Source organism: Haliaeetus leucocephalus, unplaced genomic scaffold (genome assembly GCF_000737465.1).
Source record: "Haliaeetus leucocephalus isolate CR32 unplaced genomic scaffold, Haliaeetus_leucocephalus-4.0 Scaffold577, whole genome shotgun sequence".
NCBI classification, from domain to species: domain Eukaryota; kingdom Metazoa; phylum Chordata; class Aves; order Accipitriformes; family Accipitridae; genus Haliaeetus; species Haliaeetus leucocephalus.
Window position 1 is genome coordinate 264,834 of NW_010973013.1, and position 27,643 is coordinate 292,476.

General features: G+C 40.9%; 3 protein-coding genes across 5 annotated transcripts in view; 2 read left to right on the forward strand and 1 right to left on the reverse strand.

The window, feature by feature from the left end:
• The window catches only part of MIA3 (melanoma inhibitory activity family, member 3), a 25,799-nt gene extending 13,303 nt beyond the window's left edge, over positions 1-12,496 (forward strand). The window contains exons 7-27 of the mRNA XM_010577672.1: positions 939-1,070; positions 2,322-2,343; positions 4,465-4,553; positions 4,708-4,785; positions 4,883-4,993; positions 5,863-5,934; positions 6,146-6,250; positions 7,050-7,172; positions 7,286-7,409; positions 8,290-8,345; positions 8,427-8,517; positions 8,649-8,787; positions 10,452-10,553; positions 10,652-10,712; positions 10,832-10,867; positions 10,960-11,027; positions 11,318-11,415; positions 11,545-11,676; positions 11,956-12,024; positions 12,134-12,210; positions 12,350-12,496. Of these exons, the coding sequence (XP_010575974.1) occupies positions 939-1,070; positions 2,322-2,343; positions 4,465-4,553; positions 4,708-4,785; positions 4,883-4,993; positions 5,863-5,934; positions 6,146-6,250; positions 7,050-7,172; positions 7,286-7,409; positions 8,290-8,345; positions 8,427-8,517; positions 8,649-8,787; positions 10,452-10,553; positions 10,652-10,712; positions 10,832-10,867; positions 10,960-11,027; positions 11,318-11,415; positions 11,545-11,676; positions 11,956-12,024; positions 12,134-12,210; positions 12,350-12,475 (1,911 nt within the window). The 3' untranslated portion in view covers positions 12,476-12,496. The remainder of the gene's footprint in view (positions 1-938; positions 1,071-2,321; positions 2,344-4,464; positions 4,554-4,707; positions 4,786-4,882; positions 4,994-5,862; positions 5,935-6,145; positions 6,251-7,049; positions 7,173-7,285; positions 7,410-8,289; positions 8,346-8,426; positions 8,518-8,648; positions 8,788-10,451; positions 10,554-10,651; positions 10,713-10,831; positions 10,868-10,959; positions 11,028-11,317; positions 11,416-11,544; positions 11,677-11,955; positions 12,025-12,133; positions 12,211-12,349) is intronic.
• A 585-nt stretch (positions 12,497-13,081) lies between these two features.
• LOC104838124 (melanoma inhibitory activity protein 3-like) lies at positions 13,082-14,391 on the forward strand. Its single transcript, XM_010577671.1, has 2 exons — positions 13,082-13,204; positions 13,597-14,391. The coding sequence occupies exons 1-2, from the start codon at positions 13,096-13,098 to the stop codon at positions 13,920-13,922; spliced, it is 435 nt and encodes a 144-aa protein (XP_010575973.1). The 5' UTR covers positions 13,082-13,095; the 3' UTR covers positions 13,923-14,391.
• Positions 14,392-16,424: 2,033 nt separating this feature from the next.
• The window catches only part of AIDA (axin interactor, dorsalization associated), a 29,251-nt gene continuing 18,032 nt past the window's right edge, over positions 16,425-27,643 (reverse strand). For 2 of the 3 annotated variants that reach the window (XM_010577674.1, XM_010577676.1), the window contains exons 5-11: positions 27,442-27,505; positions 26,901-27,007; positions 25,144-25,155; positions 22,430-22,552; positions 19,555-19,677; positions 18,946-19,063; positions 16,425-17,979 (exon numbers count right to left, since the gene is read on the reverse strand). In XM_010577674.1, coding sequence (XP_010575976.1) covers positions 17,883-17,979; positions 18,946-19,063; positions 19,555-19,677; positions 22,430-22,552; positions 25,144-25,155; positions 26,901-27,007; positions 27,442-27,505 — 644 coding nt within the window. In that variant the 3' untranslated portion in view covers positions 16,425-17,882. The remainder of the gene's footprint in view (positions 17,980-18,945; positions 19,064-19,554; positions 19,678-22,429; positions 22,553-25,143; positions 25,156-26,900; positions 27,008-27,441; positions 27,506-27,643) is intronic. The other variant, XM_010577675.1, reaches the window with a different exon arrangement.

The following is a 27,643-nucleotide window of genomic DNA, read 5'->3' on the forward strand; positions in this document are numbered from 1 at the left end:
CCGGGGGGGGACTCGGCGCCTCGAGCGAGACGGGCCGAGGCGGATGTTGCTCCGCGTCCCTGAGGGGGGTGACCCCCGCCGTACGCCGGCCCCGCCGCCTTCGTGAAGGGGCCGTTTCTCCTCGCCCCCGCCCCGCTATGTGGGGCAATCCCGCGGGAGCGAGGGCGTCCGCTGGCGTCGGCGCGGGCAGGGATCGCTGCCTGGCCTCTCGCCGCACCCCGGCCCTTGGGGGGAGAGGGTGCCTGCGAAAACACCAGCTCGCCCCTAGGCTGGGCTTTGCGGGGGGAAGCGTCTGCCCGCGTTTTAATCTCACGCCGCTGTCGGTTGCGACCAGGGAGAAGGCAGCGATTTCTGCGTGGCTTGTACAGTTTATTTTCCGAGCGCCGTGTCTCTCTCGGCCCTGTAAACTGTACCAGGTATTCACACCTGTTTCAGGCAGTTGGTGCTCTCTGGCCTTCAGAGAGACGTATGACGAGACACATGACATATGACCCTGTGACCAGGGTGACAGGAGGGAAAACATCTGAGCTGCTTTCACTGGGTTGTTACGAATATCTAGATGTAAAGCTGGGTTGGTTTGGGTTTTTCTTCTATATTTTTCCATCCTTATAGCTTTATTTGGAAACGGATCAAATAACTGCTAGTGCTGTGCAATGCAAAATGCAGGCATCGGCTTATTTTGGTGTAGCTGTTCTTTGCCAACAGATTGTGACTGTCAGGTGTCTTCCAGATACTCAGACTTTTGAATTGAAATGCAAGCTATCGAGCTGCTTTGTGGTTTTCTTCATTTTCGGTTTTCAGTTTACAGAAAAACTGCAAGAAAGCTCTAGATGGTTCTCTGGTTTTATGAGAGGAATAAAAGCATGTGGCAGACTACTTCTTTTGCCTGAGTATTTAATGAAAACATATTCATAGCTGTGAATGCTGTTGGTTTTCAGCTGGTTGCTACCCTGCCTGAGGAAATTCGTCCTGGGCCTGATTTCCATGGAATTCCATGGGAGCCTATTATTATCACTGCGTTAGTGGGAATTGCCACGCTTGCTATAATTTTCTGGAGAACCTGCCTTTCAGTGAGTATACTTCATGCTTGCAAGCCTGCTGATATTTCACTTACTGCGCAGTCTTTTGTATGGTTAAACTGTTTCAGCATTACTGGGGTCAAAGCAATATGTAGTCTTTTGCGTTTTTACTTTTTTCCTTTAAAGCATTAATGTGAACTACATGCTGGGCTTAATAGCTAAAGTAAGTTGTAATTTTCTTCAAGCTAAGAAGCATTTTCTTTAAGCTATTAGCTGAAGATTTTTTAGTTAAGGGGCAGTTTCAAAAGCAGAATAGGGGGGTATGATGTAAATCAAGAAGGCTGAGGGAAGGGTCAGCATACCTTTGAAATGAGAAGCCTTCCATGTGCTTGAGCCTGTTGCTGACTTTCTCCAAAACAAGCAGTTAATCCTCCCCCTTCATATTGCACAGCTGCTTATAGGTGCCGCATTTAGAAACCTTAACACCTGATTTTAATTCTCACTGGAGAGCCCCTTTTTCACTCTTATTCTCACTCTCCATTTGTCCTATTCTTTCCTACATGGATAATTTTCTGTGCAAGAAAAATACCATCACCAGCTCTCAAGTATAGCAGTGCATCTTCTTGGGAACTAAGGTGAAAATCAAATAGGACAGTTTATTTTACAGCTGTCTGGTTCAGTGATGATATGCCCTGGAAGTCTGTGGAACACTTTACCTTTGCTTGACAAAAATAATAAAACTAAATATTATCTGTAACAATATTGGTAGTTTTTTCCCTGCTTAGTTTTGATATTGACTACGCTAGGTCAGTTTCAAATGCAAAATAGTGCTAATATAACAGCATAAAAAGAAAGCTTCTGAAATTCTTCTTCAGTGGTGTTCATTTCGAAATGAGCAACTGTCATGTAAACATAGATTGCTTTAAAAGGATCAGAACTGGGATGCAAGTGTTTTTTGTGTTTGCAAGTTCGTGACTGTCGCTTGATGCAAAATGGCTTCATTTTCTTTGTTGCAGATTGGATGTGGGCAGTTACTGCTATCCTTTTAGTGACTGAGTAAACAGACGTTTACTAAGGCTGTAGGACAGGGCATTAACCTAGAAGCTTTTATTAGAAAACAGCTTAAGCTTGTTTGTAGTGTTATTCAACACTCTTGTTGGCAGTGGTAGATGTGTTTTCCGTATACTTTTGAATCTGTGTATAAGTGGTGACTTTTTTCTATAGGGAAAATAATAAAATTTTTCATTTATCACTTTTTATAGCTAATTCTTTTTTTATTTTCTTTTCCCCTCTCTTCTGTAGGTAAAGAGTAGAATTTATCAAGGTAAGTTTCTCTGTGCTTTTCAGTGTACTTGATGTTTAAGCATGTAAAAGTTTTGAAGATTGTTTCAGAGGACCAAGTATTCATCTTCACTCCCTTTCAAGGAGAATGCTAAGTCTAAGGTTACAGTGTAAGCTAGGCCAGTAGATGATACTTACTTGAATCTGAGGATTTCAATTTTGCTTTTGATAATGCTTTGATTAGGAGAAACAATGCAGCTCGCACCTGCAAATTAAAGGGCAAGGAAAAACTCCACCTTGTTCAACATAAATGGGATCCATTGGTTTACTGGTACGATGGTAATGGGGCAAAGTTTGTTTTGGTTTTCCAATTAGCATTAGATCTGCTTTTGCTTGTTGCTTCTCACAAAAAGCAGTAGCTAGTTCCTCTTGCCTTTTTGGATTGAGGGGAGCCTGAAACTGACTGCTGTGCAGCTGCAGAGAGACTTTCTAAATGTAGACCTAAATATGCAGATATTCCTATGGCTAGCACATTGCTTTTTACGAGAGTGTTTCTCTAGCTTCAAGTATATAAAATTAAACTGTACTGAACGGAAAAGAAATAGAATGCAAAGTAGGGTGATTGCTGAAATTCGTAATTGAATACAAAATGAAAATATGAAAGAATTGTCTTCACATGAACTCTGCCTCTTTCTTCCTCACAAACCATACTACTTGTCAGTCATTCCTCTCTAGTTTCATTGTAGTTATACTGCAGTTGCCTTCTGTACAATCAATGCAGAGTTGATGAGCTGAAAAAATCCATTTTAGATCTGTAAGGTGATTTCTACACTACAGAACAATTATTAGAGGGGGGGAAAAACATTGGTATTGGTGGTGCAGAAATTACTTAGCAGCCTGCCCTCAAAAAATGAGAAATGTAGGTCTAATCCCCCCAACCCCCCAAATATTCTTCTGTATGATACTGTATAGAAACTACTAAGGTAAGAACAAATAGATACTCTTCAGGCATGGTAAAGGTCATGTTGTTATTAACATCTTTATCCAAAATAGAAGAATATTAACAGTGACAAAAAAGCTTTAAAAGATAGACTACGTTTGGAGGCCCAAAGATAAAATCTGTTGTCCACTCTTCATGACAGTAGTAAAACTGGGAGACCAAGCTAATGCAGGGTTTCCTGCCCCCTGTAAACTGCTGAGAGCTATCTTGTACCTCAGCGGTTGGTTGTTGGCTCTCCTCTCCCCAGAGCAGGAAGAGCTGGGGACCCTCTGGCCCAGAAGCCCTCATGTGGGAGGGGAAGGAGGAGCAGCAGTTGCCATTACACCCTCTGGGATGCAGTTGGAACAACCAGTGCTTCCTGTTTGTGCTGCAAGATTTGCTGTGAGGCAAACGAGGCTTGGGGTGTTCAAATACAGGAGTGGTTTAGGACTTGAAAAAGAATGACAATTGGCTGTTTTTCAAATTAATTTGCAATAAAATAATTTAAGTACGTTAAAGATTTTTGTTGAATCCTAAGGGCTGGTTGGCAACTTGTTTGGGTTGATAAACAAGTGCATGCCTAAAGAACTGTTGCTTAGTCCCAGCCCTTTTGAGGTCTGTTAGAAAGCGATACAGTTCCTTGAGGCTTACTGATGCTGTCTACTAGCTGACAGTCTCTTTTCTGTTCCCAGTAGGTCCTTCAGAGCTTTCATCCTGTTATCTTTAGTGACCAAATATTCAGTTTCAATATAGCAGAAAGAGGTGGTTGTTAGGGAAGGTGTTGCATCTCCCTGAGTGTTGCAGCAGCAGTCTGAGACTGCTCTGACATCCTCGCTGCCAGTTCTTCCCTTGAACATACCTCACCTATGTGTAGCCAGCACCTTACTCTGCTCTACTGTGCGTTCTGTGACCAGCTTCTGTGAAGTGGATGCAAGAGCTGTATGCTTTGTGTCAGTGTTCAATGCTTTACTGTCTTGTTTTCAATCCTAACTTTAAATGAAAGCTGGAGATGCTTAGACTCCTGTAGAAAGAGCTGACTGCTGGGGAACTGACACTATCCTGATTTATGCTTTAGTCCTTACTTGAAAATGTTCCCTAAAGTGGTAGTAATGATAGCTCTGATTTTTTTTTTTTTTTCCCCAGGATATGAAGTACAGTTACTGTAAGCTTTCTTTTTCTTCCTAGTGACTGAAAAGCAACTTGCTGAAAAGATTAAAAACCTTTTGCAAGAAAAAACAGAAATCTTAGAAAAGATGTCAGAATACGATCAAAAGGTATTGTTCTAGGTTCTCGTCCGTTGCTTCCTAATTTTCTGTTAGTGGTTTAATGAGACAGTCAATGCAACAGCTAATATATTTTTATTTTCTATTCTTACTGAATATTATGTTGACAATTTCCTCAGTTCTGTTTGGTTGTTTCTGTTCTTAGATAAAAGAAGCAAAAGAATCTGTGAAAGTGGCCCAAGAACAGAAAGACGTTCTCTCCGATGAAACTGCAGGGCTTAAGGTAAGAAACAGTTAACTTTCTCTGTACAGAAAGCAAAAACATCAATAAAATAGCTTGCTTTAGTTGGTCTTTTACTTTTTTTTTTTTTTTTTTTTAGGACACTGTCAAAGGACTGGAAGAAGCAAATCGTCAGCTAGATGACAAAGTAAAAAATCTGCACACAATGCTTGAAACAGAGAGAAAAAAAAATGAGAAGAAACAGAACAAGGTAAGAGCAATTACACTCATGGCTGATATTGTCCTTAACTTAATGTGCCCTAAAAGCTGGTCACAACCTCATGGGTGATCAAATAGAGGTAGAGCAAACAAGATGAACCACCTCAAAAAGAGAACTGAAATGAAGTTTCAGGTTCATCCCAAGCTCAAGGGGGAGAATCTGTTGATTGTATTACTATTTTTACCTTTTCCATTTTTTTTTCTTTTTTCTCTTTTGTAAGATCTTGATGGACTTGTGGTTATGTGCTTTCACACACAAACCAATGTATTCAAGTCATGGGCTAGTCTAATACTTCCTAGCCGGAGCCAGGAAGTTCCTTAACAATATGAGCTGAAGGTTTCAGGTTGGTAAGGGATGTTTTCTTGTACATAGAGGAAGCATCTAGTTTTATAGTAAGTGTGAAGGTCTCTAAGCTGCCCCTCATTCTTGTTGTCCAGAGGTATTTGTTTTCTTTTTTCTTTCTTTTTTTTTCTTCTTTTTTTCTTCTTCTTAAAGCCTGATTTTCTGTAGTAATGGTAAGCTCCAACAAGTTCTTTGGTCTTGCTTTGATCAAAGGTTGCTGCTAATGACAGCAGCACGTGCTACTTTCATTCTAGACTGTGCAGGTGTACAGGGAACTTTACCAGCCACAAACAGGCAGTCACAGGGGGAAGTTGATTTTAATGTGCTGTATGTTACCATTTCTTACCTTGCTGATAAGGCAGTGCTATCTTGCTGCTAGTTTAATGGCTGCTTTAAATGGAAATTTGTTGGTAGTTTTGACTTTCCTTTTATGCTTCCAAATTACACAGGTAAAATAATTACTTGGGCTAAGGCATGTACCAGGCTAATGCAAAATCACTGCTTTTTTTCTTATATAGATCTCTGAAACCCAGAAGTCCTTGGAGAAACTTCAAGAGGCTATCAGTGTGCATTCTGTAGAGCTTTCAGAGGTAAAGCATTATCTACACCCTCTCAACAGTCACAAGTTCTTGTACCAGGAAAATTCATATCTAGAATATAATAGAAAATGCTAGCTTGGCAGGTTCCATCTTGTTTGTGCATATATACCTTTTTCTCTTACATTTTACCAGGTAATACATAGCTCTTACTTTGTTACAGTTTGACTTTTTGTCTTTTTGTTCCTTTTTGTTTCATATTTAGGTGCAGATAGCCCTTAATGAAGCTAAACTAAGTGAAGAAAAGGTGAAATCTGAGCTTAATCATTTGCAGGAAGAGAATGCTAGGCTGAAAAAGAGCAAGGAGCAAGTAAGTTATGTGCAGGCCAGGCAACTTTGTTTCTCTTTCGATCAAAATATCGGGGCTTTATTCCTGGTTTTCTTGAGTATAACTTCAGTGTGTCTTTGTTTTCTTAACGTGTCAGAATTCCACATTTCATATTTTCAAGATAAAATTTAAACCCCTTGCGCCTGCCTGCACAGGCTTTTTGTGCAGGTGAGCCACATGTCTTCAGTACAAAGGCTTTGCTAGTTCCAGTGATTCAGTTTTTGTCAGCAACCTCACAGAAAGTCTGTGCTAATATAGTAGTCACTGCATGATCGGGAGATTGCTGCTTGGGATCAGGACTGAAGGAAGTAATGGTAAAGAATTGCCGAAAAGCAATTCTGAAGCTAAGCTAAATGGGGAGGACCTTTAGCCCTGAAATGTTATGACAGTTCTTTTACAAATAACTGTAAATATCTGTCTGTTTTCATTCTCTACATATGAAGTAGATGGCCTTTTAAAGGAATGTGATTTGATTACATCTGGACTGCAATTAATTCCTCCTATTTTGACGCGTGTGAGCAGTTTGGTTCTGATGTTGGGATATTAGCTGAGAAAATGTCAAATTTGTAACATCACCTAATAATATAAACTGCAGAAAGATTCCCAGCATCCAGTTCTACCAATGGATTAGTGATGAGTGTGATAACTGTGAAGTTTACTCTTTATCTGTGACCTGTGGTGATCAGTTATCACCAGAGCTGGCAGTAAAATAGACTTTAATTACATATACCTTTTACTAAAAATAAAACAAGTAATCATCTTGCCTTGGTGCTTCATACAGCTGCTAAAAGAAGCTGAAGGTTGGAGTGAGAGGCATACTGAGCTCAGTGAGCAGATCAAACTGTATCAGAAATCTCAGAAGGACATAGAAGAAGCACTTGCCTACAAGGAAAATGAAATTGAAGTAGGTTCTTTATAACAAGCTTGCTTTAAATATTACACATCATAAAATACTTTGAAATACTTTACAAAATTCAGAGTGATACTTCTTCAGTGAACCTTTGATTTCATTACTAGGTTTTAACTAACTGCATTATGCAGCTGAAGCAGCTCGATATGGATTCAGCATCTGAGGCCAAGAAGGACGGCGAAGGGTGTGAATGGAGCACAGGAGACGATCTGGCCAATGGAGAGCTGCCAGGTACAGTAATCCTACCAGCTGGCTGATATGTCCAGTGGCTAAAGCATATGCAGTGGTATGTTCACGTCATGTCATATGGGGAATGAGGGGAATCCATGCATGTAGCTGCCTGTGGGTTAAGAGACTGCCAGCTTTAATCCTCAAATGCAAAATTTCTCCTGACTGAACAGAGAAACCATTAAAAAAGCCAGTAATTGCTTTTAGATTGCCTTTTAGGTATATTGGAAGTGTAATGACACAGTTTTAAAGATTGTGTGTAAAGGTTAGTAATTAAGAACATTCCGAAAGCTGAGAATCTCAGCTTTGTTGTTATGCTACATTTATTTTTAATATGAAATTTTAATGAGTATTGTGCTTACCTCAGGATCGATAATTAATTTAGGTAATCGCATCTTTTAAATCTGAAAGACTGAGGTAGACGTTTTCAAAACTACTCAGGCAGTTTGTCATTCCTCATGTTGCACATGTATTTGCTACATCTCTGGTTTTGAAGTCCCATGTTTTTTGGTTTGGGGTTTTTTTTCTCCTTTTTTCTAACCGTATGGTTAATGTGGGCTGGAAATTCCCACTTTTTGATTTTTCAGATACTATGTCCAGTAACAGATACCGCATTCACACCATTATTAGTGTGGTGGCTAGAAGAAGTGACAAGAAGTAATCTTCTGAACGCTTTTTTGAATAAATCTAATAGTTCTGTTGTGCTGGTTATGGAATTGCTATTGTGCTTTGTTCTCCACCTCTCTTTTTTTTTTTTCTTTTCTGACCATGTAAGGAGATCTATCCCAGGTTAAAGTGTAGAGAGTGTTATTTTTAACAGCTGTAGAGTCCAGGGAATTGGGTGTTAAGAAACAGGGAAAACAAATATATTTTTCTCTTCTAGATAATGAGAGTGAGAAGATGAAGACTCAGATTAAGCAGATGATGGATGTCTCCAGGGTATGCTGCACAAGATATCTAATAAATGCAGCCACATTACTGGTACACCTAAGATCATAAACTTTTTGCTCCTCTTTTCAGGTAAAAACTATGTTATCCATAGTTGAAGAAGACAGAAATCTTTTGCAATCCAAACTGAGTGATGAAGTATCAGCAAGACATGAGCTGGAAGGTAGGCTTAGCAAAAGAATTGCTTAGGATGAAATGCTGTTTGTGGTTTAAAAAGAAATAGTGTTTAAGTGGCATAACGGTTCTTGTTGCAACTTCCTTCAACTTCCTCACCTACCTTTGCTTCTCCAACAGAGCAAATAAAAAAATTAGAACATGACTCCTGTTCGCTCCAGTCAGCCAAAGCTCGACTGGAAAATGAATGCAAAACACTACAGCAGAAAGTGGAGATTCTTGGTGAACTTTACCAGCAGAAAGAGATGGCACTCCAGAAGTAAGCCTTGCATTACTCTTCCACAACATAGCATATTATATCATAGGCACCATCCAAATGCTCTTTGCTCAGAAGGATCAAATAACTTGAAGTTGTATTTGGAATGAAAGGTGATGACTACCGTTTCAGTATGGTTGAAGCTAGTACCCCTTTTTTACTTTTTCCACCATTCAAGAGATTCCAAAAAGACTGTCACTTTGCACACACGATATTGCCTTCTACAATTAAAAAAACAAACAAACAACTTTTGGAGAGGGGAGATGGGTGGCTTGGTCTGCAAATTCTCTGGTTGTTCTGTTACATTGTCCAGAAATTGTCAAGGAGAATATAGTGGCCATTAAGATTTGTGTCAGTTACTCTGATCTCAGCTCAGTGACTCTACTTCTCATAATGTAGAAACTTAGTATTTAGCCTTGTGAGCTTTTTGCATTCTCAAAGGGCTAAATTGAGGCTGAGTTCATGGTGGCAGCTGAGATGAATGAATTGCTAGTAGTGAAGAACTAGTTGCCTATCTGTGTTCATTCCTCGCTTGCTTACTTACTGAAATGTCTGTAATACCATCTCAGTTTTGTGGGGGAAATTTGAGATAGGATTCAGGGACATTTTCAGCTAAATTCTGTAGGAAAGCTGAAATTGTGGTGGAGAAGCAGTTGAAAGTTCTAAGGTTCAAGTGTGGTTTTTTGGGTGAAGCACAGGATTGGAACAAGCTAAGGAATTGAGGCTATACAGCACTTAAGTAGTGAAACTGCCTGACCTCATGACTTCAGGATCCAGGTGTAGTAAACACATAACGGAGAGGTGAAGGATAGCACACCTTTCAAGGAAAACTCCCTCTTGACCTCTCTGAAGGATTTCTCTTCCTTCTAAAACTTTTACGAACTTACACTGCCTGTTAGTACTTCTTGATTAGAGTGAAGGACTTCCTGCATTTTTTTTTTTTTCTGGAAAACTGTTTCCACATGTAGTCATGGAAGTGGATTATGTTGAACTGGCTATTAGCAGTTAACTTACTACCAGTTCAATGGTTCCAGTTTTGTGGGAAAGCTCTTGTAAGTTAGGAACACATTATGGACCTTTTAAATACTTCCAGAAGAATGTCAAAAATAAAAAAAATTAGTGAACCATGAGGTTATAAAGGGACTGTGGAAATTGATTATGTAAGAAATTGGTATGGAGAATACTTAAAAAAAAAAAAAAAAAAAGGCTTCTTTCCACATGGTTGATGACTATTGAATGTGTTTGTGAACTGGGCCCTAAGTTCCCCCCTTTTTCACTACATATTCATTTCTTCATTTCCCTTGGTTAGATGTCAGTTCTGCATATTTCCTTGTTTGTACCTTTGTAAATCTGGATTACCATCTGTAGAATTAGTAAGTAGACTACAGGATCTGAAGAGATGAACTGTCTGCAACTGTTACATTCTGACAAATCTTTAGATGCTGACAGAACTTTCCAGTCAACTCTGTGTCCTTAATTTTCAGGTTTTACACTCAAAGGGCTTGTCTGTTGGTTTCAAAAGACAGTATTTCTGTCTCTTTGTTATTACAGATTCTGTATCACTGTTGTTAGCAGGGGAATACCCTGATTTTGAGTTGTAGTAGATATAGAATGGTGGAATATATGGTGGTTTTGTTTGGGTTTTTTTTTTTTCTTCTCCTATACAGAAAACTAACCCAGGAAGAGTATGAGCGTCAGGAGAAGGAGCAGAAATTGTCTGCTGCAGATGAAAAAGCTGTGCTGGCCATTGAAGAAGTGAAAGTTTACAAGTAACTTCAGTTTCTGAAGGCTGTTGTTTTCCTTTATTTCAGCTATTCAAGAAAATTCATTTAAACCTCTCTCCTTCCCCTCTTTTCCTTTTGTACAGGCAAAGGATCCAAGATATGGAGGAAGAATTGCAAAAAACAGAGAGATCTTACAAAAACCAGGTAAACGTCCTGCTTGCTGGTTATTGTGTCACCTTTTACTGCATCATTCCAATGCTCTGTAGAGAGTTATTGGAAATACTAGTAGTTGGACAAAATAAACAAGATGTTTCTGTTCTCAGATTGCTGCTCATGAGAAAAAGGCACATGACAATTGGGTAAGAATGTTCTTCCTTTTTTTGATGCAAACAGTTTGTATTTGACTTCAGGTTGGTGCAGTTAATGCAGTTGGCAAAATTTTTCCTAATAGCTTATTGCCCGCTCTGCTGAGAGAGCTCTGGCTGAAGAAAAAAGAGAAGCAGCCAACCTGAGACAGAAGTAAGTACAGTACAGACCATTTTTATTGCTCTTTAAACATGCTGTGTGTTGCTTGGGAGAGAAGGTGCTTAAACAGTGCAAGGTGCTTAGTTAGCCTGCTTGCTCAGAATGTGCAGTGTGCATTTGAATTACTAATTTTAAACTACTATTAAACCATTTTGGTGGTTAAAATAAGATTTCTTGGTGAAAGCTGTAACATTTTACAATGCAGTTTGCCTTGTTACATTATAACAAATATAACTCACATGTATTAATTGAATAATAAAAAAACCTTTATTTTTTAAAATTAGATTAATAGAAGTAAATCAAAAAATCGTCATGCTTCAAAGACCATTAATTGTAAAGCCAACTCCAGGCAGACCTGATCGCCAAGTCCCACCGCGACGAGGTAAAAGCTGCTGTTTCTCCCAAAACTTTGGTCTTTGAGTCAGTATATCCTAAAAAAAAAAAAAAAAAAAAAAAGCGATGATAAATTGTGGAAAAGTAAATTGAGTGGTTTTTTTCTTCTTTGGCATAGGGCCCTTAAGTAGAGATGGCTCTTTCGGCCCATCACCTGTGAGTGGAGGAAATCCATCACCCACACAGATGATAGAAGTGCCTGCTCGGCCCCTTTCTGCTCCTCGAAGGGAAGGCTCCAGAGGTGAATTTGGTAAGCAGTGAAGCTTTCCTTCTGTAGTAACTACCTCTTACGCTACAAAACCAAGAGCGCTAAGGTCTGATCTTGGTTCTAGGGATAGTGTTAAGTATTGATATCTGCTTTATTAATACATAGATGAGTGGTTGGTGTGTGTTTGTGGGTTGGGTTTTTTGGTTTTGGGGTAGGGGGGTTTTGGTTTTGGTTTTTTTGTTTTTTGTTTTTTTTTTTTTTAAGTAGAAATAGCTCAGTCATGTGTTGATTAGGATCTCTGGGGTTCTTGTTTCCCTTAAGGTACAGTGGTAGATGGTCCCCCTGTTCCACGAAGGCCACCAGAGTTACCTGGAAGGATGTCTGTTCCTGGTAAGTTATGTGGCCTGCAACCCACTGCAACTTATTCACTTATGTAATTTAAAAACCATGTTTCTTATCCTAACCATGCTAAGACATGCATTTGTGGCTCTCTTTACAGATCTCGGGCCTGCTGTAGCATCCCTGATCAGTAGTGGGCCGAGAACCTCCTCCCCTTCCACAGCAATGGATGGAGTGGTAAGCTGAAAAAACCCAAACCTTCAGGCAGCGTTTCTAATACATGATTCACTGTACTTCCTGCAGCTGCTTTAACTGTATCATGTTCTGTCTTGTCTATATCCTGTCACTATCCTTATTTGCTGTCCAAAAAAAAAAGCAACCCTCTCCCAAAGAGTCTGAAGCCCCCTGTGTAACTACTGATTCACCTTCATCTATTGAACCAGCTACAGTGAGTATTCAGAGGCTGAATATGGTGTTACTCTGCTTTGATGGAGAGGAATAACAGGCTTGGTGTTCTGAACTGCGAAATAACAAAATGCTCTGCAAAACTAACTGAGAGCTTATACCTCTGTCTTAGAAGGTTTCTCTAACAATGAACAGTTGCTGTCTGGTTCTTACAGAATTGAGAAAATGAGATCTTTCGTGTTAAGGACTATAGGCAAACACACAACAATAATCCTAACAAGCTGACTTACCTGTGGTATTTAAGCACAATTCCGTGTGTAATTCAGGGTGCCAGGCCCTTTACCAAAGGGATGTCCACTGAGGACACTTCAGAAGGGATTGAACTTTTCTTTAGTACAGCTTTAGCTAAAGAAAACTTGTTATCTCAGAAGGTACATGAAGCACTCACTCCTAGGTAGTGCAGGCAGTGTTCTGGGTGAAGGGACAATGATGGTGCAGTAACTCTCCCTATTTTTCTACTTGGTTAATGTGTTTTGGGGTGTGGGTTTTTTTCTCTTCTTCTTTCCCACCCCCCTTCCACCTCTTGGTGAGTGGTTGTGGTGTTCAGCAGTGTCAATACTTCTCTGGTGCAGCGCATAACACACTGAAGTGTAACCTAATCTTGCACAGGCTAATGCTAGTCCCAAAGGCCCACCTTCTTTCCCTGGGACACCCATCATGACCTCCCCAGTGATGGGACCTCCGCCTCCACCACCTGTTCGCTACGGACCGCCGCCAGCTCCTCTCCGTGGGCACTTTGGGCCTCGACCTCTTCCTGTGCCCCTAGGTACAGTTGCATTGCCGTGTGCTGAAACCTAACTTTTCCTACCATGCTTTTCGGAAGCCTACTGCAGAACTGCCATCTGCCATCCATTAGCACACAGCTTCCCCGTGCTTCTTGGGGTCTAGCTGTCTTGCTCAGTAAGCTTGGACAGGCGGGTTTTTTCAAGCCTCCTTAATGTCAAGGTATTAAGGAGGTGTTTTTCCTTGTTTAGTCTAAAATGGAAACCAGGAGCCAAAAGTCACTAGAATATAATTCATGGCCTGGGAAGTCTGCATGTGACAGTGATCCACCCTAGAGCTGCTCTAAACAGTGAAGAAATGAGGAATGAGTCAGGAGCTTCACCGTTTAAGTTAAAGCAAGATTTCATTTAACTCCATGTTTTCCTTTCCTTCTAGTTCGTGGTGCTCCCTTGCCACCTCCTGCTGCAAGAGATTTCTTACCTGGCCCACCCCTAGGAATGAGAGATCTGCCTCCTGGCCCACTACCGCCTCCTCCAGATCCAAGAGGCTATGGACGTGGGCACCCTCCTTTTCGACCCCTAGGTCCTCCTGGGCCACGAGATTATCCTCCAGGCCCACGGCTACCCCCACCTGGTTCAAGAGACTATACGCCTTCTCCTAACAGAGACTTGCCTCCATCGGGACCTAGAGACTACCCTGCTGGCCCACCACCACCGGCAGGCCCAAAGGACTACACACAACCCCCTGCGCAGAAACCCTAACTGCAGGGTCTGGTCAGCAGCTCAGCGGAATGGACTCTAGCGCACTTCCTGTGGTCAGGATTTTAGGAAATGGCTCTCTCTTTGAAGCCATTTGTCTCATTTCAGTATATTTCAGCTTTTGCGGGATTAATTTTTATCCAATTGCTACAGACATCTTATGTGCATTTGATCACCTTAAACTCATCCATCCTCTTGGGCTGCAAGAACCTTTTTGTGATGGACTTGAAGCTACTCTAAACGTGCAATAGAAAGGAAGTACCTGTGTGGCTAGTTTTAATTCAATGTAGCCTCTGTAACCAGTTGGTGAATGAACTAATTTCGTGAAAAATGTAAATCAAATCATTTCCTGTGGAAATAATTTTTAAGTAAAATGCTATCCTACCTGCCTTCTCCATCACATCATTAAGCTGCAATTATTGTAGGCCAAGGGTTTACATGAGGACTGTAAGGTGTGTTTGTTTTTTGTTTTTTTTTTAAAAAAGCTGTCTGGTCAGAGATCAGACACACAAATGACACTGTATTCAAAGGAAAGTTACAATAAAAAGCAAAATTTCTTTTGCTAAACCCTGAAGGCTTTGTTTCAGTGCCATTTTTTTGTTCAGAAAGGACATTGGTTCAGTAATTTAACCAGAGAATGCAACTTGGACACAGCTGTAGAAGAACTGAATCAAGGCTGAATAACTGCTGCTGCTGCTGCAAGATTAAAGACTCTGTTACCCTCATGCTGAACTAGTCTGGCATGTTATGGACTTGCTTCACGTGCTGAGGACAATGGGGGGACAGCCCTCCTTGACTGAAGGGCAGTACAGAGATGGAAACCTTTATGAAGTTGTGCAGTTTGTTTGGAAATACAGGTGATCACTCCAGGAGTCTAGAAACTAAGAAATTTCATAATTGCTTTCTGATTTCAAGACTGGCTTGCAGCATTAAGCAAGGTTTGAGACCTGTTTTCATCTTAGTATTTAAGACTGTCTCGGCTTCTGTAGTAGTAAGGCTGTAGTTTATAGTCTTTTTCACTCACTCACATTAAAAAAAAAAAGTTTTCTATAAAGCAGAGAGGGTGTACATAAACCTTATTAACAAGTACTGCTTTAAATCAGTTTGCTTATGCAGAACACGGGATAGCTTTAAAAACACACCCTACACTTGTAGATGTTCAAGGAAGTCCCTGAATGTGTTCCTACAAGTGTGAGTAGGTAGTATTTGGCTTACCTAGACACTAAGGTTTTTCAGAAGCGCTCTGTACAAAAGTAAGCCTTGGGGAAGAAAAAGGTAAAACAACTAGGAATAATAAAAAACCCTACTGAAAGGCCATTACAGCTTTACTGCCGGAGTACAAGCAGCCATTAAACTTGCCATCTAGGTATTACATTCTTACAGTACAAGTATTAAGCTTTAGATTTAAAATGAAAGACAAGATAGAACATCACTAAAGCATAAAACAATACAAGAGCTTGTGTTGTGGGGACAAGTAGTCCTTTCAGTGAAAGACAGCTCACAGAAAAAACACAAAGGCTAGAAGCAACTTTAAAAATGGTATTTCACACTCTACAGACATTAATTCACAATTAGTTAAATACAAAGCTCTACTGTGTATTTAACAAAAATACTTCAAAGTTGACATTTCATATAACTGGAGTTAATACAGACATCTACAAGCTGGAGAAGAGTCAAGGTAAGCAGCTGAAACAATGGGTTTGTAATTCAAGTGAAAGTGTTCAAATTGTGTAGTGGCTAATGATGCACACATTGGACACTTGTGTTTGAAAGTCGGGTTCTCCACATTCAGGATCTTTCCTTCCCCAACACCAAGCTCTGTGATGGTCAGTGTCTCCTCCCTTGCCCACCCCAGCTACCATTAACAACTTAAAGCAGGATGGAATCGCCCTCTGGGAGCAGCAGCAGGAGGAAGGGGTGGGTGCTGTCAGTCATGGGACAAGGGGGACACACACACACAACTGACAGCAGTACTTTCACCAGGCCGTGAGCGACGCCAGCAGACACAGGGGGTGGCAGAGCCCCAGCATCGTCCCTTGCTGAGCAAGAGGGGCTGTACATGTTGCAGGGACACTTGGTGCTACAGATTCTTAGAAGGTCAGAAAGAGACCTGAGCCAGCTGGGGACCATGGGTAGGTAATGCAGCTATCAACCAAGCTGGGATTTACCTGCAGCCATAGATTAATGGTTGCTCCATCCATTTGCAGCGTTCAAAGGATGATTTTTATTTAAGAATGTACGCATCCTCCTTTTATTCAGGTATCCAGAATGCTGCAATCCAGAATTTCTGTAACTCATAGGGTATCTCTTCAGCGCTTGATATTCAATGTATCAGATGTAATACCACTGGGGCATTGTAAAGACCCATAAAGAGGAAAATTCAATTGCACTTCCCTCCCCCCCCACCCCTCAGTAGTGGAATTTGAGGAAGTGTTGCTGACTTTTTTCGTAATACCTAAATAATGTCATCCCTAGTTATACCAGAACAGAGGGAAGGCAAGAAGATTAGGACATTCAAATATAGCTTTTTATCCTAATCAATATGGTAAAGCCAAAAATGCTGAACACAGGCCTGTAGATAAATATCATGAGGAAAAGTAACATCCCTTCCATTAAAGCATAACGTAACATCTTGGGGTTACATGACAGAAAAGAGGAACTGGCAATACATCTGCATCCAGACTGTTTAAAATAAACCTAGTATTTGACATTATTTTGGGAGCTGGGTCTTTTGTTAGCATAGCAGAGTATTTAGGCACTAGTTAGATATGCAAGAAGTATATCAAACCTTAAAGTATTGTATTAAATATCCACGCAAATATATGAAAGATTTGACTGGGTTCTACTTCTGTCCCTTTATTAGGTCAAAAGGTGAATGTAAGTGTGTCATAATAAGCCAATGTCCTGCAGCTTATTACACACCAAATCAAAAATATAGAAAATAAATGATAATCCTATCTACTTACATAAAAAGGTAATTTTTAGAGGAAGTTTCCAGACTTGCACAAAATATGCAGAAAACTGCATACAATCAGTTTCCATAAGAACAGCAGTTTCATGTAAAAGGTGGGTCAACCTGCAGCCAGATCTACTTTACCAAAAGCTCTGGAAAATTGACGCTTGAACACTGAGGGGCCTGTCCTGCTGTCACTGACATGGCAAAACATCCACCACCACACGGATGAATCCCTGGAGAAAGCCTCTCTCCATCCCCCACCCGCCTTTGCAAATCACTCTGTGGCAAGATTCAGAAAAATTAGATCTATTAGGGAGTAATGGTGATTTAAAGGATTGTAGCATGTATCCAGAACTCAGTAGGAGTGGATCAGGCAAGGCTGTTTGTTTTAAAATCATAGTTCAGTGTTCTCATCTGCAGTTGTCCTCCTCCTGGCCTGACCAAAGCACAACAGCTGACTGAGGAGCTCTTCTGTGGCCACCCCACTTGACCCAGCATCCTCCTCTCCCTCACTTTAAGTCACTTGCAGTACCTCAAGCTCCTTCCCACCCAACCTTGTCTTTCTCCCGGTCTTCTGCCACCCAGCCTGCTACAGAGGACTCCGAAATGCAGATGAGAGGAACTACAATAGCACAGCAAGTGTAAACAGTTAGTAGGCCTGCCACGTCTTTATTGCTACAGGTTTGGCAAAGGGGCAGTCTCCATCCTTGGGTGGAGTTTGAGGCAAAAGGATAATAACGGTTAAGATAAAAAGTGATGAACAGCAAAAATAGGAAAAGCAGTCAACGTATTTCAGGGCTCTCAGAAAAACCTGTATCTGGAAGGTACTGAAAAAATCTTGCACTTGAATGGTAGGCTTGCCTCTGACCCTGAAGTAGTGCTGTGCAGTGTGTGATGGTCCCGTCTGACCTACTGGCATGAATACAGTCGTTTTCCTGCCCCTCGAAGGCTACTACACAGAGCTACCATGACTTGCGGTTCAGTTCACAGAAGTCTCACAACTAGGGTCATTCCTTGTGCAATGTTTGATGGAGGTGAAGGTAAAGTGGTTTCTTGGTCAACAGTTGCAATTTCTTCCTTTTAAAGTCAGTGGGTTTTTTGTACCTGTAACCACAAGAAAGTAAGTTAATCTAAGTGCTAATGGCTGCGTGGGAAGATGAAAGCATATTAGAAAGCTTGTCCTGTACAGATCTTATTACCATAATCTTTTGAATACATCTGACAAGACTTCCTGGAAGCAACAACAAGTAGATTTACAGGAAGAAACTAAAACCAGGATTTTCTCAGGATTATTATTTTAACAATACAAAGATTTCAATTTTTAAATGAATGTAAGGTTTTTGTAGGGAGAATTCCCAATATAATACGCTGGATTGTAGGAGATGCAGTATCAGTTACTCAGTACTTCAGAAGTATTCCAGCTAGCACTGACTAAGCACTCTTCCTAGAGATGCCCAGAATTGCAAGGTTCACCCTCTTCCTGAAAAAAGCCCTCAAAAAACCTCACTCAGACCTTCAGCCACACAGTAAGGGTAGGATGCACATCATAACCACAGCAGCATAACTGGCTAATCTATTTCTTTGTATACTTAGGGCAGGAAAAAAACCACAACCACCCAACAATGCTTTGAAATGTTCACAAAATTCAATTGCAAATCAGTATCCCATGTCTCAGATCAGATTTCCTTTACAGAAGTTCCGTACCAAAAGATTGTGTGAGTTGTTTTGGGGTTGTTTTTTTGTTTTTTTTTTTTTAATACGGCTGTTCTGATACTCAAGCTAAGGTCAAAATTAAACTCTCCCATACAGAATTTGTTAACTTCACACAAAATTTAGTTAACAAGCACCAGCATTCTATCTGGAAATAGTCTAGTTTTTGAGAAGGGTCTCTAGCCAGTTTATTTGCCTACAAGCATTTTATCTTCCCTTCTTTATTAAAAATAGGATATTCCTTATCAAAGTCCACCTAATGAGTCCAAGAAACCTTCCTTGATGCAACAAGCCACACATTGTAACTGAAGCCTAGTTAATTTCCTCTGTCATTGGCAGCTATAATTGCAAATCACTTACAGTTCTATAACAATCGCCCCAGGTTTAATTTCATCCATCTCCATGAAAGCAAAGCACTTGGTGCTAGTAAACCTTTTCTTAGGCTTGTAGTGTTTGAATTCAAAGAAAATAGCTGCACCTAGGGTAGAAAATGGTTTAATAGAAAAGTTAGCAATTATGGCTAATAGTTATCTGAAAACTTATCTACCATTAAGATGCTCTACATACATTGGAAGGAATTATCTCCAACACTTCTGTTATTTACTCAAAAGCTATACCATGTTCTTACAATGCTCATCAAACTCACAAGAGTTTGTACTCTTCACTCAATTACTCATATCCAGGTAACAGTTTGTCCAGTGACTAAGAAGGTGATAAGGCAGCTCAATACCTGTGTAGTAGAATAGACTGCTGCATTTTTATCTCTTTTCATTCCTCCCTTGTCTGCAAGTCATCGCAATGACTGATTTGAAAGAGACAGGATGCAAAGGTCTATTTTTATCCTCGTCTGGATCTTGAGCCCTGCAGCAGCAGCAGCTCAGGCACGGCCTGTTTATTAGATCAGGAGCAGCCTAGTGTCTACACTTTCAAAGCTCCTGGGCCCTGTTTCAGGTCTTTGATACTACCTACCTTTTGTTAGTTTTTCAATGTGTTTCTGAATCTCGATGTCCACATTAAAATGGACATACGTGTCCTCCTTCCTCAAAGCCACAGGAGTATCTTGCACAGGAGTCAGATCTATCCCATTCAAATCTGGAGGAAAGAAACAGCATGAGAATGGCAGAAGATTCTCAGACTTTAAGGTCCTGCTTTAAGATGTTTACGAATCACTCCTAATACTGCCACAAGAAGTTAATGCACACCTGGATTTTCCCCCTAAACTTAAAAAAAGGGGCAATCATGCCCCTTCACAGTCAGTGAATTTTCTTGTTGATTGCAACATGAAAGCAGGTGAAGTTCTGACAATTCTTAAGATGAAAATTTTGAATTATCCCTCTCTATTTTTAAGAGCGCATTTCTTTCTGCAGCCAGCGAAGGATTCCATTCCCTCTGCAAGCGGGACTCCAGCAGGGCTTCAGCACTTCAGCTGAACTGGCAGAACGGGATATGCACCAAAGGCTGCCCTCCACACAGGGTCTGCAGGGCACAGCTTATACAAGCGGTATATGCCCTGCTTTGCTGCCTAGACCCAACGTGCATTATTCCCCTTGGGTTTTCCACAGGCAGAGGCATGGTGGGGCCACAGGTTGGACTCCAGCTCTCAGCACCAGCCACCAGTTGTGCTGCTCAGGTACAGCCACCACAGACAATATTGTTTCTCACTAAGCCTCCACTGTTTACACGAGTACATTTGTCCTCTTACTCCTTCTCCTCTCATTAGTGATCCCTTTCCCTCAGGTGGAGCAAAGTTGACAACGACGTGGCCAAGCTTACAAGTACAGAGCACTGCACTGTGCCTGGGGTACAGGCACAAGGCTGGGGCCCTGGAGCACCACTGATGCACTTCATCCAGGGAGCGGGCTGGGACCACCAATGTTACATCAGGAACAAACCTCTCCCCAAACCTGCAGAAGAGCAGCCTGGTATAGAACCAAGGAAAAGAGCTACTAAGCATCTTCAGACTCCTAATAGGGGCAAAATGACTTCTCAGAGTTACTTTTCCTCACCAAAAATCTTGAGAAATAAAGTATAAAAAGTCACCATTAGCAGACTAGGCGATAGCCTGCCCACACGCACACACTTTTTGATCCTATTTTCTACATTGTTACTTGGCAGCCACCGTTTATAGGAGCTTGCAAATAGAGAGCCACGTGTTAACAGAAAGACTTGTTGGGAAAGTAAGCCTAGTGATATAGAGTATCCCTTAGCTCCAGAAAGGAAATGAGAGCTAGCTCTGAAGGCAAGCAACAGTTTTAACAATACGTAATAAGTTAAGAAAGACAAACACTTCAGTGGCAAGGAATAACGAATGTTTGCTTTACAAGTTCTGATAAGTTCCAGGATCCCATCAGGGCTGGTATTTTACTGTTGGCCAAGAGAAACTCAGCATTAAAGAATTAAATTTGATTAAACCCACATCCATCCAGCTAGCCCCACCACTGAGGTCACCCATCCCTCAGCTTTCTGCCACACTAGAGACAAAAAGATCCACAAGTGACTAAAAGAAATAGAGCCCAAAGAATAGTTACACAATCTAAAAATAATGCTGCAAACCTAAGACAACACCATAAACAAAAAAGTACTGCATGTTTCCAAGACTGAAACCACAAAAAGACAGTTGTATCAGCTGGGGAAGGCAAGAGTCATGCTTCAGCTTCCACCCAAACCAAGTGAACTCCTCAAAGGTCTAGAGAGAAGTGGAAGGTTTCACCGTTGAAAAAATCATCACAGGAAGCAGGATTAGATAAAGCTTTCTAGCTATATATTTTGGCAGGTAACACTTCAGAACATCACTGGGATTCAAGTGACATTCAATACTGTGTCACCCTTACTTCTGCCAAAGAACTTGTCTGGTGGAGGAAACACCTGATCACATATCTAACAAGTATTTTGTCCCTACGTTTGGTATTCAATAGCACATCTAAAGAGGACACTTACAAGCTCACTATCACAACTGAAAATAACTAGAGGCTGTTGGCTCAGCTACACATTTTTATATGATAAACAAAAAAATCATATACCTCAAAAGACTGTAAAGATAAGGAGAAGTCAAGCAGGGCAGGTTAAGGGGCAAGCAATTCTAACTACAGGGGCTTCCTGCTAAGAAATGGGGAAGAGGCAGATGCTCCCACTAGAAAGAGTCTGAATGCCAAAAATCTCAGGCTCAAGCAAAAGACATCAACCATGTTGTCATCTGAAACAGAGAGAAATCCTCATGTTGCCTGTCCTGGACTAACAGAGACAGAGGTTCTTCCAGGTTCATGGAGGTTCTCCAAGGGGAGGCTGTCGGCCCACCAGGCTTTGGCCAAAACATTTCACTGCCAAGGCTAAAACATATTTTATTCCACTTGCAAGCTTTTCTTCCCAGCTTCATAGCCATTCCTCTAAACCTTAAGCCTTGGTAAGATGATCTTTGTTTTACTAAAAAATTAGGTTAATGACAGGGCAAGAATAGAGTCAGCGGGCTGTGGTTCACCATCTCCAGAAAGCCCAGAGACCAATACGTGTTGGGGAGTACAAGCAGTCCAGACAGATCTATACTTAAGTCAGCTGAAGAAGATGGAGTAGAGAAGTACAGTCTGCCAAGTCACTGATACTCAGCTCCCAGCATGGGGAAGGCACCCTGGGAGCGCACAGATAAGCACGTCTCCTGCAGTGATTCACCTCCCAGTATCTCTCAAATAGAGAATTTTTCACCCTTGATTAAAGCAGAAGCCTTAAGTCCACAACAGAAAATGCAAGTACCAACAAATATTTTTCCCAGCAGGTTGAAAAATCAATACAGCTTTCAGAAAATGCACTCTCTCCAAACTAGAAATAAGGAGCCAGGAACAGAAATCATTACCCTTTACACTGACTGTGATGTAAGGATCAATGCACTGCCCAGCATCTTTCAGACCAATTTTCTCTATGTTGATTGTGAGTAATGTCATCCCGGGTTCAGATGGCAATCTGGGTAATAAAGTACCTGAAAAGAATAAAGCATATTATTAACTTTTTGTGTCACCTTACAGCAAACACACAACATCATTTGACGGATTTCAAAGCCCACACACAAAAAAAAACCAACCCAACCTAGAACTGCCTCAAGTCAAATGAATTCATGGCATCAGTTTTTTATAAGAACAAAGAGGAACTTTGTTCAAAGTGTTCTTTCTTGCTCTCATGCAGAATAACTCATTGGTGGAACTCATTTATATAATTTTTAAGGATTAAATTTGGGAAGCTGGATTCAATCTGCAGTTACAGGAAGTTCAGACACTTAATCAGGAGTCCCACCCCATTGAACATGGCTTGGCTTCATGTTGAAGATTTAGACTGGGAGAATAAGGAGGAAAATGGCATTGTTGCAAATCCCACTGGACATAAGGGAACCAGAAAAGAGATTCTTCCTTATCTAAGTTCTAATGGCCTCTACTTAAAGGGGGGAAAAAAAAAAAAAAAAAAAAAAAAAGTGTTTACACACACACACATTCCCTTCTGCCTTAAGGAAGCAGTTCCCAGCTCTGTATCAAGAACATTTAGCATCAAAACTTCATGGTCAGCGTAAATGAATCCTCACAGTGCTGAGGAAGACAATGCAGCTGGCAAGAAATCTAAACTGTTCAAACTCACTAAAAGCCATGAGATTCTGTCATCAACAATGGAATAGGTTTCTCCATGCTGATTTTAGCAAAAACTAGCAGGCTTCAAGCCTCTCTCCAGTATTAGATGAATAAACACCAAGACAGAAAATCCTTAGACTCATGAGCAAGCTTGATTTAAAGTTTTGGTTTCCTAATTAAAAAAGTTATCCCAAGTCTTGAGATCTAACAAAGTAATAGTTTCCTTTGGCAAGTCCAACATGGGTTTTCCTTGATACTTTTTTTCCTTTTGATCTGCTTGAGGAGCTGGAGAACCAAGGAGTTTTTGTGCTATTAGAGAGACTGGCTTTGCAGCAGGGGACCATGTATTCTGCTCTTAGAACTAGAGCCACAGCTTCAGCAAGATTTCATGAGCATTCCCACACTCAGTCCCTCTTTCAGAATCATGACCTCCAAGGTACTGCATCTGCAGACACTTCACAATGTATCACGGCAGAATTCTACCCACCATTCTGAAGTAATGGGACCGACTTCTGACTATAGTATGAGAAACATTAAAAAGCAAATTACGAGAGAACACCTATTTCTGCAAAGCAGCATACGTGCTTTAGTTAATCTTGCTGTCTCTTTGAACAGAAGTTCAAAGGCAGCGTTCTTATTTCAATCTAAATGAAGGTAGAAGCAAGCCCGTCTTCTCTTTGGCACAAAACTTTGCTCTGCCATCTTTCAGTTGTCTCCTAAAAGCAGCATGCCCCCCAAGAGCCAAGAAAAACTGTAACTTTCAGTTTTCCTGTCCATCACTCAAAGGGACTAAGCAATGGGATACTTGACAGAAAAATCACCTGAAAGATGCGTCAGACTGGCATTTATTATGAAAACAGTGGCTTAACAAAAATTATTCTGTTCTTGAAAAATGCTTTCCAGAATGTGTGAAATTGCAGAGGTGCAATGAACAGAAAAAGTCAAGCTCACTTCCAGCAGGTAAGAGAACAGTAAGACAGATGGTCTCCAAGAAATACAGTTTCCTTTCTGCCTCAGCAGGGTGAACAGCCAAGCCAGCAATAAACTAAAGCAGCTGACTAACCTGTCTCATGCAAGCCACAGCCACCCAAGCAGGTCTTTCACTGAAGCCTCTGTAGTCATTTCCTATAGGAGCCATTAGCTGACAGTAACCTCTCTATGGTATAACTTCACTAGGGCTGGGCACCGCACTGCCAGTCTGCCACCACGGCTTGGGCCCATTAGCCTTCAGCAGGCTCACACTGAGGCTTTTCATGAGAAAACTGCCAGCCATTTCGGACACAACCACAGGGCATCATTGCCAGAGGGGGAAGGGAGCATCTACAGATGAAATAACTGTCCTCCTACAAGTGCATTTCAGAGACATAAAGGTGAGCCAACCCAACAGCTCACTCCCACCAAGACACAGGCATTCAGTCTCTCTGTTCCCAAACCCCGATTCAGAGAAAAGTGAAAAAGTGATAAATCTCCTGCTGAGTTCACAAATGGAAATGGTTCACAGAAGAATCCATTGCCAGCACAGCACTGGAATAAAGAAGTATATAACCAGGAGAAAGAGAGGAAACGTTTGCTGTTAGAGGCAGCAAGCCATTGGTCAGTTCAGCTCCACACAGCACCGAAGCCTAACTACATAAGTACTCTTTGTGTAAAATTTCCCATAAAATGTGTATTCCACTAAAGAAAAATCTAGCTACACCTACCTTTGACTACACTGCAAGTCAAAATGTCTTTATTAGCACAGTAGGACTTCTAGAGAGCTATGTAAGGTGCGTCACCAAATACAACTTTCCCTTTTTCTGGTACCGAAGGGAAATTAAGATCAACACATAGATGCTTAGTACTATGTTACCAAGGATTGTATTTCGAGGCTTGAAACTAAGAGCTGAATGAAGAACATCACAGCTACATGAATACAATCAAAGAAATAACTGTATATACTAAAAGGTTATCATACCTTCATTGGCTCCTGGGTTAGATGAATGGTGCAATGTGATAACGATGAAGCCATGCATGTAGAAGACAAGACCATGATCAGTTAGACAATACAGTTATGCACTATGGATTAAAGGCATATAGAAGGAAGGAGCGCAACACAGTTCTATCAATTCAATATGGAAAGTCCACTTTACTTACAAGGCTCACCCCAGAAGGCTACAAACTGCTTTTGTTTAAACCTCCTCACCCAGAGAAAGATCAACAGACCAACCTCCAATCAGGCAAGAAATACCACACTGATTTACATTCAATGGGGAAACAAGATCTGTGTTCAAGTAGTACAAAACCACCTTAGGGGTTTAGATTGTTGTAGCTATGGGGAAGTTTACCTTAATGCAAAAAAAATTCAGAAAAGTGAGATATGCAGTTTATTACTTAGATGACAATGGAAAATATCAGTAAGTTCAGGAGTTGCTCTAACCTCCTCTTAAAAGCATGGTCTTACTGAGGAATAATTCTGTAAGAAGGTATATGCCCCAAACCTCTCCTCTTTCCAGTTTGGCTACCCTATTTCTTTGAAAATGATTTAACTGTCCATTCAATCTGTCTATCATCAACTTAAATTCTTTCTTAAGCATATACACAGCTTCTATGTCCACTATATGCATACAGCTCTAATGGGTTGCACAGAGGTAACCGTTGGGACTATGATAATGGTCACGGCCTTATTGATTCACCACCATACCAAGAGCTACTCAAGGTCTCTCTGCTGTACTTTGGACAGACAGAATGCATCTTCATAAATGGATTTATCATGGTGAATGAAAAGGATCAAGATAGTAAATGTCAGTAATAAAATATCACAATATATTACAGCCTATTTGTGAGCTTAGCATAAACAACTGTAGACTGTGCATATCTACGTCAGTATAGCCTGCAGGGATCATGTTCAGTAGCATGCATTGGCTCAGATCTAAGGACAGAGATGTGTTTTCTCCAGGCATAAGTAATGCAATACCCCATCTCTTTCAACCATAATTCCGGTACTAGTTTCCCTACTTGTTATCTCCTTCCTGAAATAGAAAGTTTGCCAACCTGCTCTGAAACTAGAAACTTGTTTCTTCTGCAAAGAAACCACACAATGAACCAAAAGAATCTCTGTTGGAACATCCTACTCCTTTATCTGGTAAATTGTCAGAAGCGGAAGTTACAGGAAGACCTTCTCTAGAATCTGTAGGTATATCCAGTTCTACAAGTGCTTTCACATGGACAAGGACTTAAGCTATCAAAACCAAAGCTAGCCCCTTCTTTATCCTCTCAGAGCTTGGCTTTAGTCTAAGCCATTGTCTCACCAGACTATGCAACACAAAAATAACCAGCAACAACTTATCACATCCCTAGCAGGATGTGATGCTCCTTGCAGGAGAAACATTGCCACAATTCACATTTGAATGCATTTGAAACTTCACATACTACAGTTAAGAAAGTGTATGGAATGAGAATACTGAGTTTGAACAAGGAATAAAGGCTAATTATTTGAAGTAGATGGTACCACCCTCACAGGTTATCCACACAACTGTTTTGTGATAAGATATTGTTTGCTGAGAAAAAAAAAATCCACTGGCCACCTTTGTGGTTCTCCAATAGAGCATTAGAGTTTACATGAGCCTGTTGCTTCTCACCCAAACTTTTCAAATCACAGGTGGAAAAGGGGCTTCTCAGAGACAGAACTTACACATACTACATAGACTGGCATGGCAAGGCTAGTGCCCCTACCTGGAACTCTAGCAGGAAAAGAGTCTGGAGACCCTGCTCCAGCTCCTCCTTCCTCATCATCCTCCTCAAACTCCAAGTGTTCCTCTTCTCCAGGTGCTAAAATCTTCCTGTAAAATGTGAGAAAGAAGAATGAGACCAAAGATCCATCATCCGGCTTTCAACTCACAAGTCAGCATCTGAATATAGAGCAGGAGCAACATGCTTTAATGTCTTTTCATACTTCTTAACTACTACCTGTACCTGTAGACTCTGAGAGATTGCAGGAGCTCAGCCCAATAAAAAACACAGAGTCTAAAAACAAGAGGCAATACTGAGGCATGTAGGGATGTACCAAGTCCTGATTTTACCAAAAGCATGGGCTTGATTTTTAGTGGTACCTAGACAAACAGAGTTCGTAAGTTCTTTTATTAACCAGTTTACCCAAAGCAGTACAGCAAGTAGGTGGCTCTTGAAATTCTAGTATTTCAGACATACATCAGGTCCAGGCTATGCTCCCTTTCAGATAAGTATCTGTACCTGAAGTGAGCCAGTTCTCTCTTACCTGAGTGGGACAGGCTGAACATCAAAGGGGAACTCCTTATTATAAGTGAGGATATTCTTTAAGACTGCAGAGATGGGAAAAAAATAAGAATCCATATCCATAAACAAGCATTAATTCTACTACTTTGCACAGCTATGTCCATTCTCACAGCATCTTCACACACACAAATAATAATATTTAAAAAACAATCAGATCATACAAA

What these genes read in the sequence shown, in the direction of transcription:
- LOC104838124 (XM_010577671.1), top strand. Translation starts at nt 13,096, where the DNA reads ATGACCTCCCCAGTGATGGGACCTCCGCCTCCACCACCTGTTCGCTAC. An exon ending in ACCTCTTCCTGTGCCCCTAG is followed by an intron (nt 13,205 to 13,596) that starts GTACAGTTGCAT and finishes CTTTCCTTCTAG; the next exon opens with TTCGTGGTGCTCCCTTGCCA.